The sequence below is a fragment of the Lathyrus oleraceus genome, chromosome 5, assembly GCF_024323335.1.
Source record: "Lathyrus oleraceus cultivar Zhongwan6 chromosome 5, CAAS_Psat_ZW6_1.0, whole genome shotgun sequence".
In the NCBI taxonomy this organism is placed as follows: Eukaryota; Viridiplantae; Streptophyta; class Magnoliopsida; order Fabales; family Fabaceae; genus Lathyrus; species Lathyrus oleraceus.
The window spans coordinates 23599514-23614286 of NC_066583.1; the positions used below are offsets into that span (position 1 = coordinate 23599514).

The 14773-nt window shown below is 35.5% G+C and overlaps 1 protein-coding gene across 1 annotated transcript; it reads right to left on the bottom strand.

The window, feature by feature from the left end:
• Positions 1-10250: 10250 nt before the first annotated feature.
• On the bottom strand, positions 10251-13950 carry LOC127083409 (catalase). Its single transcript, NM_001426884.1, has 8 exons — positions 13754-13950; positions 13495-13591; positions 12934-13211; positions 11322-12098; positions 11060-11149; positions 10842-10909; positions 10651-10750; positions 10251-10551 (listed from the first exon to the last, which is right to left on the bottom strand). Exons 1-8 carry the CDS (start codon positions 13766-13768, stop codon positions 10492-10494), a joined length of 1485 nt encoding a protein of 494 aa, NP_001413813.1. The 5' UTR covers positions 13769-13950; the 3' UTR covers positions 10251-10491.
• Between the last annotated feature and the right edge of the window lie 823 nt (positions 13951-14773).

Sequence of the window (14773 nt, forward strand, 5' to 3'; positions counted from 1 at the left end):
GGTGCTTTGGACAGCTATCCCCTTTGTACTTCTCAAATTCTGGTACTTTGAATTTTGGGGGTATAACCAGGCCAGGTACCAAACACATGTCTAAAGCATTCAGTTCAAGAGTATCTTGTCCTTCTATGGTCTTGAGTCTTTTCTCTAGCACGCAACATCTTTTAGCAATCTCATAATCTTGTGGTTGTTCAGCATTAACCACTAGGCTTGTTTCATGGGAATCTGGCACAGAGAATGCAAAAATGTGATACTCAACAACATCATGACGTGAGGAATCTTGAACAACATGACGTTCTTGTACAGTAGAGTTATCAACTGGGGTTCGCACAAGCTAAGGTTGGGTAGGATCATTCACTGGAGCTAGAATAACATTTTCAACAACTGCAGTCTGCTGAATGTTGTCCTCCCTCTTTGCTGAAGCTATTATAGCTTCCACAAGTTGGTCTAGCTAGTTTTTCATCGAGTCAACATCTCTTCTTAATGCAATGTGACTTTGCTCCAATGGATCCATGGTCTTCCAATAGCTACTTCAAATCTGATATGAGCATCGGGAAATCAACTGCAGGTTATGGACGAAGGATGGGTGAGTTTTTTTTGTATATATTTTGTGTGGAAAATGATATGCAATGCGTGATGAATGCAGATGTCATGATATGTGTATGAATGTAGTGATATGTTCAGGATCACATACTCAAGGTGTTCTCAGATGGATCAGAATAATGGGTGAATGACAGGTATCTCTGATTAATGGAACCCCATGGGTAGGCTCTACAATTGGTAGGTTCCCAGAGTCATGGATATTTCTTGAGGACGTCACTGCCGTGACGAAGACTCTTCGGACAATAATATCCTTAAGAAGATCTCGTCTAGGTGAGGTCTTCGTATTATCCCAACAAGGAAGGCTCCACGGGGATTCTACTACACAACTCTCGAGTCCAAGGTTCTAACAAGGTTGTTAGAGTCATAGATCGAGGTTGGAAATATCACTGTAAGATAGTAATACGTTCAAGGGGTCTCATCTGATTGGGGCTTTCGTATTAACCCAACAAGTCTGAAACTTCGTAGGTTAATACTACATAACCGCCATATAGAGTAGGTTAAAAGGTCCCTAGAGTCATTGATCCAACTTGAAAATATTACCGTCGTGACGAAAACTCGTCGGGCAACAATATCTCAAGAGAATCTCCTCTAGGCGGGGTCTTCGTATCTTCCCAACAAGGAAGACTCCTTGTGGGCGTCCACTACGCAACCACCAACTTAAACTTATGGTTTTTCTCAGACTCGGGTAGAGAGCCTATCTCACAAAGTACCAACAATTAGAAACCCCAATAATACATAGCCAATAAATTACAAAACAAAAATTATGGCAGAATAATAATAATAAAATAAAAATAACAAACAAATGAACAAGATTAACACACAAATACAGAAACTGAACTAAATTAGGCTTCACTCTCTTTTGCTTGGAGCTAGTCCCCAGCAGAGTCGCCATTTGTCGCATCTCGAAAAATACGATTCCTCGCGATGGTCGCGGAAAAAATTTAGTCCCCAGTAGAGTCGCCATCTGTCGCATCTCGAAAAATACGATTCCTCGCGATGGTCGCGGAAAAATTTTAGTCCCCATCAGAGTCGCCATCTGTCGTATCTCGAAAAATACGATTCCTCACGATGGTCGCGGAAAAAATTTAGTTTGAACAGAGTCGCCACCGAACTTTATTTATCCCAATAAAGGGATAGGAAAATATCGATAAAACCTTTTGAATAACAGAATAATGGTCGTTGTAACCATATTCGGGTTCGGGAGTGGATTACGCAAGAGGAAGGTATTAGCACCCCTCACGTCCGTTGTACTCAACGGGAACCTTTTAGTTTTAATTTGAGATTGAATGTTAGTTAATGTTGTTTGCTATCTTCGGGTTATAAATATATTGAAAATAGAAATGGATGGGAACCTCAGAAATGGGAAAAGGGAGGTTTTTTATTAGTGTGCTCGCGAAGATACAACAATCTCCTACCTACGTATCCTTATGGTGTAATAAGGAAATCAGAGCATTCGTAGTTCGGGGAACTACGGTTGGTTGGTGTCTTTTATCGAACAGCTGTTTATATCGCGTTCTAAAGGCTAAACGTTGGCTTGTCTACTCTCGGCAGAGGCTTAAGCACTAGTTTGTTATACACATTAGAAGGGATTAAACAGTGTTTTTTGAAAAGAGTTTTGGGTCACACGGGGGTGACAAGTTGTATTAATATGTTTGACGTTTTGTTGGATTGGTTTCGATCGCACGGGGGTGAGAAAAAAGATAGTTTTTATGTGTTAAGATATTTGGTTGGATGATGATTACTCGGATATTCGAGTAAGACAACTCGCATCCTAACAGTCGAGAAAGGGATTAGAAGACTCTAGACCTCTTTCTTTTTCATCCTTAATTATAAAAGGATTTGATGATAATTAAGGTGTTTTGACTGGATGACGATTACTCGGATAGTCGAGTAAGACAACTTGTATCCTAACAGTCAGGAAAGGGAATAGAAGACTCTAGACCGCTTTCTTTTTTATCTGAGTAGTTATAAAAATAAGGTTGTGTATGGTCGATGTATTTTAGAATAAACGACAAGTGCTCGAATGGTTGAATAAGACGACTCATATCCAAGCATTTGAGAAGAGGAATTGGAAACTCAAGACCATCTCCTTTTTCGTATAGTTTGTTATGAAAATGATTCAATTAAGTCGTATGTTTGTGAAAAAATGACAATTGTTCAACTGACCGAGTAAGAGAACTCGTATTCAAATAACTGGGGAGAGAAGTTGAAAACTCAAAGTCATCTCCCTTTTCATTTTTGTCGTTATGAAAGGTAGTTTGATTTAATCGGGGTTTAGAAGTTTGTTAAGAGAAATAACAATTATTTGACTAACCGAGTAAGGGAACTCGTATTCAAACAGTCGAGGAGAGAAGTTGAAAACTCAAAGTCATCTCCTTTTTCATTTCTTTATTATGAGAATAAATTGATTTAATTGTGTTTAGGTGATTTAGCAATGACGATTACTTGACTAACCGAGTAAGAGAACTCGTATTCGAATAATCGAGAGGAGGAGTTGAAAACTCAAAACCATCCCCCTTTTCATATCCAAATGAAATGGTATTTGATTGTGAATGGGTATTTTAATTATTTTGAATAAAAATACTCGATATGGGACCGAGGTTTTAAATTTGTGAATAAATTGAAGTGATTTTTGTAAATGAGTGTGAAATTGTGATGGTGAAATAGGTCGGTCCATTTTTCATTAACAAAATTAATTGATGAAAACTCAGTTAAGTTGTCTAATTAAGATAATTAAAAGTAATTATCCAAAATTATTTGATCAAAAAATTAATTAAATCAAAGAACTAAATTAATTAAATTTAGTTAACAAAATCATCTAACTTAATCAAAACTTTAATTAATTAATTTTAATAAATGACGATTTTGAATAAAAATAATCGAATTAAATTGGTGTGCTCGAAACCGGTTCGTATGAAGTGACAACATGATTAATGTCATTCGCAAGATCGTAACGCGGTGAAATATCATATTGATGTATTGTAATCTTTTAACGGTAATCGGCATAAGATTTGTCGAATCGAAATGCAAAATGCGGCTTGTCATAATCAAAATAAAAACCAATGAAAATCAACATGGTTTGTGAATGAAAACACCTAGATGGGCTTAAATCAAATATTATGTATATAACCAAAGCAACAAAAATCATTTTGAAATATTCATTAAAATAAATGACAAAATATTAGACTAATAATAGTACCAAAAAATGCTACAATGCTAATGCAGGTAAACAAATTTAACCCACCAGTAAAGAGACATATTGTATAATACGTGTACGGTTCATCATCATGCACCAAATGTAATTTTAATCTTCAACATGATAGAATACAAAATATGGACCATCTTCCTTTCATCATCTCAAAACTTTATCTTAAACCAAGAGAATACCTCAATAAAATATAAGTCAAACAAAATCCAATTGAAATGAAACTTAGCACATGAAAAAATAAACTCAGCTATCCCAAAGGAAACAATCATAAACACACTACAAATCCTTAATCGCATAGAAAACATTCGCCTAAAACAGATTCGGCATAAGAAAGACAAAACTTAACCGAAACAAATTTACACTTGATATAGCAGATACGCAATGCAATTAAATTGATACTAAATAAAAACAGTTTTCCAATAACAACCCAACATATATGTGAAAGCAAATTGGAAATAAACTTGATAGAAAATAATCACGACAACCTCATGATTAAATCAAAACTAAAATAGCATGATAGATACACACCCAATAAATAAGCAAATCAAATTATTTCTGAGATAAAATATGAACAGTAAACGATATACAAAAGAAAAGTTAACTTCGAATTTTTACCGTCGGAAGACCGTTGTGCATCGTTGCCTTGCTATGAGGATTTACAGAAATAAACTCCATTTCCACACGAATCTAAAGCTTCGACACAAAAGCATTTCGAGAGCGTTATGCGTGTGCTGTTCTCATGGGGTTACTTCGTCAAGCCATGGTGAAGCAAAACAAACTTTACAAAGTTTGAAGAATTTCCAAAAGTAGATGAATTTGAATCCGCTCCATCAAGTCCTACTTCTGCTGACTTAGAGAATCCACCGGCACAACCGTCGTCGTGGTTTCAATGGATAAGAACACCTACTGAGTTGAATTCATCTACTACTGCTGGATCCTATAGTACATCACAAGACCGATATATAATAATGGAATGATGGTGAGCGACGGGTTGAGTCGTGAGGCAGAGGAAGTTGTGGAGATGGGTGGTCGAACGGAGGGTTTCGCGGTGGTGGTTTAGTGACGTTGGACGGCGATGGTTGTGGTGATGGGTTTGCGTTCTCCGGCGATGGCGGAGGCGGCTCGGAGAGAGAGTGAAGGGCGGAATCCGGAGGTGATGGTCACCGAAGTTGCTTAACAGTTTTTTTTCTCTATTTACTCGTGAGAGAGGGTGATTGGAAGAAGACTGAGGGAGTTGTTGCATTGTCGGCGGTTTTCGTGTTAAGGAAAAGAGGAAAGGTGGTTTGGCGGTTGGAGTTGGTGCTCGTCGGTGATGAAGGAGGACGGAGTTTGGACGGATGGATTAGCACGACAATGATTGATGTTCGCCGTGTGGGAGTAGGAGTGTGTAGTTCGCATGGTGGAGACGCGACGTTTGGTGAGAATCATAGTGGAGAGAGATTTGTGATGGTGGTGGTGTGGACCAAGAAGATAAACAGTGAGAGAGAAATTTAATGTATTTTTATTTTGTTTTTTGGGGAGAGAGAGTAAGTTAGTGTCTGTTGGTCAGTGGTGAGAGAAGAGAGGTGTTCTCCTTTTATTTATTTTTTATCTTACTGTTGGAAGAAAAGAGAGTTATTATGTGAGTTGTCTTTTTCTTGTTTTTTTATTTGCTTTTTGCTTTTTGGTCAGAGAGAGACGTTGGGGAATTAATGTGGTGATGAAAATGTAATTGGATGATGGGAATCCAATAAGGGTAACGTGTGAGAGAGAGGAAGCGTGAGGGAGAGAGTAAACGTGAGGAGTCTCAATTTTATTAATAATTCTTATTATCTATTATTTAAAGAAAAATATTTATTAAAAATTCTTAGATAGTAATTTAATTTATAAAATTATAATAATAAGACAAATCTCTAATTTTGAATATTAAAACAAAGAAATACAAGGATTGATTATAAATAGAAGTCGGATGTAAATTTGTTCGAAAAATTAAATCAAACACACTAAAATGATCAGCACAAAATATACTTATTAAAAAAATACAGCGTTTCTTCAAATTCTGAAATAAATTTGCACCGGTTAAAAGGCTCAGGCGGGTTAAAATGCCACCGAAACAGCCGCTGAAATAAACAACGAGCACACCAGGTTAAACTACGTGAACCATAGATTAATAATACTGGTGTCTGTAATTTTAATTTTTGAAACTTTTTACCCGCTGATTTGTGCACGTTCTTGAGAAATGATTCAACCGATTTGTCTGTATTTTCAATAAATTTGTTCTGACTGATATTTTAGTTATTATTCATGATGGAATGCATGTCATGTTGTGCATATGATGCAAATTAAAAATGAAATTGATTTTATATAAAAAAAAATGGTTTGACAAAATTGGGGTATGACAGTCCTATACACTTGACTTACTCCAGTCCCCAAGAGTTTTCTCTTGAGAGTTCCACTAAACACACTTGAGATTTTTATAGGATTTCTACAGGAACCATCAACAACAAACAAATAGAGCTTTTACATTAGCTAAGCCCAAGAACCAACAAACAGGCCTTTTACACAAACTTTCCTCAAAAACCTTCAAATAGAGCTTTTACACAGGACAGACTCGAGAACCTACAACTAAGCTTTTATACTGGATTAGCTTGCAACCTTTACAAAATAATTCCACAAGAGAACCACACTTTTGGATAAAGGATATAAAACATAACAACAATTGCAACGATACCCTCACAAAGGATTTTCGATCTTTTGGCACTATGACATTCTTCGTGAAAAGAAAATATGACAATAGAGAGAGCAGAAGAAGAATATAATATTTTCTAATCAAATTCGATGTAAGATGAAATGAGGAGAAACCTAATTTATACAGGGAATGTTTTGGCTCAAAATGGAAATAATCAGTGGGTCGTTTATTAATTTAATCAATTAAACCTAGCTGGTTATCGATTAAAACACCATAAAAAATGGCAACCCTGATCCAAAAATAGAAACCCTAAAATGAATATATGTGTTAATCGATGAAATTTTTTTCTTATAATTTAAGAGGTCTTTTCCTCGATCTAATCGGTTAAAAGCTTTTCTAATCAACTAAGAGGTCAATTTATTGATTTAATCGATTAACCCTAACTGGTAATCGATTAACCCGAGCTGGTAATCGATTAAAACAACTTCAAACATGGAAACCCTGATCCTAAAAAGGAAACCCTAAAAAGACATATGTATTAATTAATTAATTAAAAGCGTTTCTAATCAACTAAGAGGCATTTTCCTTGATCTAATCGATTGGACTATGTCTTTAATCAATTAGGTAGTGTAAAAACTTCCTTAATTGATTAGAAATACTCCTTAATAAATTGCATGTAAGCTTATATAGGTTTTCAAGAGATTTTATAAAATACGAGAGGGTTTTCAAAAATGTTTTTTCTGTGTGTGTGATTTCTATAGTACGACGAGACTTACTCTTGAACTTTTACATTTTAACTGATCACTCTAAGACATGAAGCATATGATCAGACAAGCTTTCACACTTTCACAACTTCAGATCTTCAAGTTACCATGTTGGATACTACCATGACTTAACACTTCAACTGAAACTTGAATCTTCTCATTGATGAGGCTTGAGATGTCTTGTTGATCAAGTTCCATCATTAGAAGATTTTCTTTGACACTTGAAATTAACTCCCCCTGTCATATAGAACTTTCAACATCCATAAGTCATTTGACCTATGAAATTGTTATCTTCAATACTAATTCATCAGTTGTCATGATCAAAACCATTTGATAGTCATGCCTGCAAGCACTTAGATCCACAAAGACAACGAAAAAGATGCAATTAAGGGATTAAACATTTTTATTCCGAGCTTATGAAGAGGTGAACCAAGGGAAAATTTTCAAGATGCATTAGGAAGTTTCACCCCTTACATCAATGTCGAGAGAAACAATTTGATTGATAACGTTATGGGATGATAAGACAGTGAACGATGACGACATGGTGATAGCCATCAAGGTGAAGGAGGGCGAAGAAATCCTAACTCTTGTTTGGATTGTTTGGTGTTGGTGAAAAACACGAGGCACATAACAGGACCCCAACAACATTGAAACTTGAAGGACAACTTATGGCGGTTAGTGCTACAAGGATTGCAGACGGACGATTAGGATAATCATGTGTTATGGTTACCAAGAGCGTGATGATATTTTAGGTAGTAGAAGATGGATATGACTTAGAGTCTGTCCTTTTACCTCTAAGGGGCGATGTATTTATAAAGGTCTCTAAGACTTAGGGTTTCCTCGAGAAAGGCCATCGTCCACTTGGTTAACTAGTGGATAATTGAATTCCTATTTCTAAAAGAGTCATGAGTCAGTAACGACTCTAACTATCTCTTTATCCAAGACACATCTTATCCCGCATTTTTCCCAGTATGGATGAGAGATGACTCGTGGGAGAGACGATACCTCCCCCTGGGCGACCTTTAGTCGTCGCCTCTTATAAGGCGGTCCCAGGGAGTCGCCCTAGGCAGAGCCTTTTGTAAATATAACACTACATAGTCCCTTAGGCATGAGGCCTCCAGTAGAAGGCAAAGTATTTTCCACCTGTAACTAACAGGAGTATCTCGAGAACATGTGCTTCTCCTTGCGACTTTTTAGTCGGCCTTAGGGGTCTGAGCTCTCTAAGCCCAATAATATGTAGCCTGGATGGCGAGATATTGAGTCTCTTATGCGAGGCATTTTACCCCTTTTAGGTAGGACTTCTATCAAGCCCTCAAGCAAGACTTGACATCAAACCTCTGAGGCTTGATATAGGTTGCACCTCTTAAGCGTGAATTATTGGAAATAGCCCCGTCCAAGGAGACATTAAGTCCCTCGGGCGTTTAACCTTTCAGACGAAACTTCCATCAAGCCCTCAAGCAAGACTTGACACCAGTCTCCAGAGCTTAATATAGGTCGCGCCTCTTAGGCGTGAATTATTGGAAATAATCTGCGGTGACACTAATTACCTCAGGCGAGATGCAAATTAGTTTGAGGAATCTAAGTTCCTTCGATGTTGTAATGCATAGCTTGGTTGATGAGGCGCTATGTCCCTCAGGCGAGGCCTTTAACCTTTCACGTGAGACTTTTATCAAGCCCTCAAGCAAGACTTGACACCAAGCCGTCGATGCTTGATATAAGTCGCGCCTCTTAGGCATAATTAGTAGAAATAATTACGCTCGCCGAGACACTTTGTTTTGGACGTCGTCTTAAAATGTTCGGTTGTGGCATCATAATTCATCCATGGAAGCTCGCATCTCCGCCATGGCCTCGACGTCGCCTGTATCGCTGGTACCCTCGGGAGTATGGGATAGGGCTTTTCTGTTTACCATGTTTGGTAACGATTAAGTGTAAAAGTTGAGGAGGTTGTTTAAGGAATCAACTCATGTGAGGTGAAAGGTCATGTTAGCAGCCGACGTTGTTGGATTGTAAGCGGATGGTTAGATTGACAGTGTTAAGGTTACTATGAACGAAGTGGTCTCTGAATAATATTGGATAATAGCAAGTGTGTATTATCTGAGAGCCTCCTTTATTCCCTTGAAGAATATTGTAATTTTAGAGATTCCTAAGTTTTTTTTTCTTAGACGTGATCTTAACCGCTCCCCACTTTCTGAGAAGGTTATTGACGGTCTATTTTCTCGAAATCCACGAGGACTTTCTCTTGCGTGACTCATACGTCCTCGTACCCTCCAAGACGAATCGTTTAGATTTCATTTAGGCAGATCATATATTGAGTAAGGACATCCTAAGATTTTATAGATATAATACTACAAATTTATTGAATAAGATGTATTTAATTTATATAAATCAAATATATTATTTAATCAATAATTTTAAAAATCAAATTTTGTTTATAAGAATGAAGTATGCTTTCTAGTATGTTTTTGATACTTAATGTTTCCTATGTTTCAGACCTAATTAACTGGTCCGCACGCCTATGTTAACCACATAGCATCTTATAAAAGAAATTAAAAGAAAAACTATTTTTCTTTAGATGCCTCTCGTATACTATCATCGATCCTTACTAGACAGAGATAAGTGAACCACTACAAATATATCCTCAAACTAATTTGTTTCAGTGTAAATCATATATATGACGCGAATGATATATTTTTGATAATGTAAAATTTGTGCATCTAATCTCATTTTCTTATAAAAATTCACTCTTTTATTATATTTTCTTATATTCAAAATTTAAAAATTCACGCTAATTTGAATAACATTTAATAAAAAATATTTTCGAGTGTTTTTAATTATGTTTCGAATTTTAATAATTTTAATATATAATTTTAATGAGATATATTTATGTTATTAGATTTCAAAATTAATCTTCTAATAAATTTAAAAAATGTTTTAGTATTTTATAAAAATCATTTTTAAAAATAAACACGATGAACCAAAATCCAAAAACACAACAACATTTTAAGCCTTGCTTTGAACTAGTAGTGCCAGCAACTGAAAAAGAGCTCAAAAGGCTAATAAACACTAACACATGCCAACGGCATTTATTGTAACATCTCAACGAGTTGCATACATAGAATTTATGGTATACATTCACGATATAAAATTATAACAAAAATAAAAAGTCTTTTCAAGTAATCCAAACAAACATCCTTTATCATACATTTTGCACATCTGCAAATCTTGCGATGATTCAATATTTGGCAACAAAGTTAAATGCTAGGCCTCATGTTCAGATGAGATGCTAACTTCTGCCCAAGAGAACGATCAGCCTGCATATCGATATCATAAGAGCAAATAAGTACAGTTTTGCTTTCACTCGGCTACACTATAATTTCCTAGGGTTATAAATTAACAATTCTAAATCTTACCTGAGACCAGTATGATACCCAAATGCTGCGGATTTCATGGGTGATGCGTGGATCGGTGTCGGATAAAGCTTCTACCCACCTGCGGAGAAATCTTTCCTGCCTGAAAAGATTTAAAAAGGCAAAGAAAACCAAATGTTAGACATCACCTAATATATTTCATGTTTATCATATTAGAATTTTGTAGCAAGAACCTGTCAGGTGCCCAAGTTCGGTATCTTTCTCCAGCCTGCTTGAAGTGATTCTGTTTCGGAATATTGCACTGCATTAAGAAGTACAATTGTTAATACATTCTTGCAGTAATGTTTCACAAATTTTTGTTCTGCTTCTAAAATGTGTGGTTTCTTAAAAAATTAAATAAAGTAATGTTATATATACTGATGATTCACTCACAAAAAACAAAAAAACTAACCTTTTCACGCCTTGCAGATAAATGAGTAGTAGGAATGGGGACCCTTTCTGCATGACGAACAGTATCATGCCTTGAAGGGAAGTAATTGACCTATAAATTGACAGAGCTCAGATCACAAGAAAAGACTATATATAACTAAAGAATAAGATGCAATATCAGATTCAGATATTTCAATAGCATCAGGTTGTTATCATGGCAACCTGATTCTTGCACCAAAACTGAAAAACAAGAATATTAATAGAAGAGTAAAACATTAAATTACCTCCTCATCCCTGTGAATGGCATTCATGAAACCCTCATGGTGATTGTTGTGGTGAGAACACTTGGGAGCATTAACAGGAAGTTGCAGGTAGTTCGGTCCAAGTCTGTGCCTCTGTGAATCAGCATAAGAGAAAACCCTAGTTTGAAGCATCTTGTCATCTGAGTAATATATACCAGGCACGATAATGGCAGGACAAAATGCAAGTTGTTCATTCTCAGCAAAGAAATTATCTATGTTCTTGTTCAAGACCATGCGACCTACGGGCTGAAGGGGTATGATGTCCTCGGGCCAAGTCTTAGTTACATCAAGTGGGTCAAACTCAAATCTGTCTTCATGAGCAGGATCTATTGTTTGAATGTAAAGTTTCCACTCAGGATAGTTACCAGCAGCAATTGAGTCATAAAGGTCTTTAGTAGCATGGCTGTGGTTGGATCCTCCCACCTGAATGGCCTCTTCCTCCAATAGACACTTCACACCACAGGTGGGCTTCCAGTGAAATTTGACATACACCGATTTTCCAGCCTTGTTGATCAGGGTGTATGTGTTAACTCCAAAACCATCCATATGCCTATAATCTTGTGGGACACCCACATCATCAAATAGGAAGGAGAACATGTGAAGGCTTTCTGGAAAGTGGGAGAAGAAATCAAGAATTCTCCAATTCTCCTGGATGTGGGTCTGGGGATTGGGTTTAAGAGCATGGACCATATCTGGAAAATTCATCCCGTCATGAACGAAGAAGACGGGAAAGTTGTTTCCAACAAGGTCATAGTTACCCTGTGTTCACAAAGTATAGATAAGAATTATGTACAATACAAGACTTCAACTGTTTCATATCCCCTCCTTTTAGAACAATTACTATAAGCATTTCAGTAGATAAATTAGCGTCCTCAGTTACAACTGGAATTACTTTTAAAGATATGAAGATAACTTTAAACTAATACAACAATTATATTTAGTTACTGAAAGATAACTTTTAGTTATGCTACTACATAGTCTTTATCTCTGGTTTAAAACTTTACAGTAAAAACTATAGGATTTGGCAAGGTTTCTGGGCTACCATATTCATGAACGACAGTCAAGAAACAGTCAATGACAGAGCTCATGAAAATATTGGATTTTTTTATGTGAATTAACATAATTCATATAAACATATATAAAACCCAGATTAACTGGCTGTCAACATTAGCTTGTTGTTAGTTTTGTTTAGCTCCAAATACATTGGACATGTTATCATTAAGAACACTACTCAGAATATAAGTGGATATTATAAACTTGCATATGACCTTAATCTGACGAATAAATTTAGTCTATACTCCATAATGTTATATACATGTATGGAGAGGACCCTATTCTTCTGAAAGTCAAGAGTCTCGCTGACATTAAATACAGCAACTGCTGCGGAACTGTGGAATGAAGCAGTTCCTCTCCCTAACTAAATGTTTTATGCGTTCATTTTTTTTTATTGTATGGCCGTGTGAAAACTGCTATCGGCATTTCAACAATTAAACTGGAATTGCTTCAAAAGGACATATATATGAAATTCGAACTGATACAGTAATTGTATTTAGTCACAATAAGATATGAAGAAATTAAATTATGCTATATATACCTCTCTGGTGTAAAATTTCACAGCAAAACCTCGGGGATCCCTCAAGGTTTCAGGGCTGCCACGTTCATGAATGACAGTTGAGAAACGCACAATGACAGGTGTCTGAACACCGGGGGCTCGAAGGAAATCTGCACATGTCAGGTGCGAAATATCATGTGTGACTTCAAAGAAACCCTTTGCACTTGCTCCCCTAGCATGGACAACACGTTCTGGGATCCTTTCCCTATCAAATTGGGCAAGCTTTTCCACAAGATGATAATCTTCCAATAGAATTGGACCTGCCAAAAGGGGGTAAAATAACATAAAAGCATACAAAATAAGATTATGATATTTCATAACTGGATTATAGCTTATTTTCATAAAGTGCTCATAAAGGCTTATACATATATTATATATTGATGCAGCTTATTCATGAAATCATATTAACTACCGTAATTCTACTATACTGGCAAGAAATCAAATTATGATAAAAAGCAATTTCCCCATAGCATAGTTAGCAAACTTCAACAAGATTAAAAAAAAAGCAATTAAAAAAGTTAGATAAATTAATGAATTAAATACCTCTAGATCCAACGGTTAGGGAAGAGTTATTATTCCAAACAGGAGCACCGGAGTTCGTAGTCCAGAAAGGAGAATTGAAAGCGCTAGAAGGACGATGCTGCAACAAAACAAACATAATCAACACTTGAACGAAACAGTAAAAATAAAAATCGATAGAATAAATAAATACGTAAAAATTACTACGAATTGAATGAATCATGAAATCGAAAACGTAACGAAAAACGATTGATCGTAATCGTGAATTGAGGTATGATAGTACCTTGTAAGGATCCATGGAAATGGAAGACGATGAGGACGGTGGTGGTGGAGAAGAAGATAGGGATTAGAGAAAATGACAAAGCAATTTCGTGCGTTAATCACGAGTCTTATCGCCTCATATAAATAACACACTCTCCCTCTTTCTATTTTCTTTTTTTAAATAACTTTTTTTCCTTTTTTTCAACGATATATCTTTATCCTTTTTTTTCTAGAAATATCTATCTTGTTTCTATCCCTGTTTTATCTATTTATTATAAGGATTTTAATTTTCTTTAATATAAAAAAAGTTTCTTTCTTTGTTATAAATATTTTTAAGAAAATTGATTCCTTAATAATGTACTATTAATTTGTCTTAAAAGTCAATATTTAATTAATATATAAAAAATATAATTTAAGACTCGTTCATTCCTAATCTTTCGACATTTAAATGTTGAACGTAAAATACATTGATTTTCAGTACAGATTTTAATGAAAGAATTTGATTTTCATAACTGAGAGTCATAAAAGTAAGCTCCAAATTTACTGTAGGCGAACAGGTGAGGAGTTGGGAATTGGGATAATACTAGTAATATATACTGTCTTAAATTTTTATTGGATAAGGTTTAGAATAAATTATTTTAGATGTGAACAAATGTGATTCTCTCATGTCTCTGTCGTTAATTTTTAGGGTCAAGATTACTAAAATTATTAGATAAAAAATAAAATATTTTATTAAAATTTTGATCTCTATTTTTTTAATTCATCAAATCAAATCAGTCTTTTTGTTTCAAATCAAATATTTTTTTTTTTTTTTATATTTTCACACTTAAAATTGATATTTGTCCATTTTGAAATGATTATGTCATTTGTATGGATGGCAAAACGGAATTCCTCCGTTGAATATATTTGTTTTGTATCAACTTTAATGTGAGATGTGTCAAGAGTTGAATATATTTGTTTTGTATCAACTTTAATGTGAGATGTGTCAAGAGTTTAGGTCTACTCTCACTAATGTGTTCGTCTCATTCCGATGTTTTTTTTT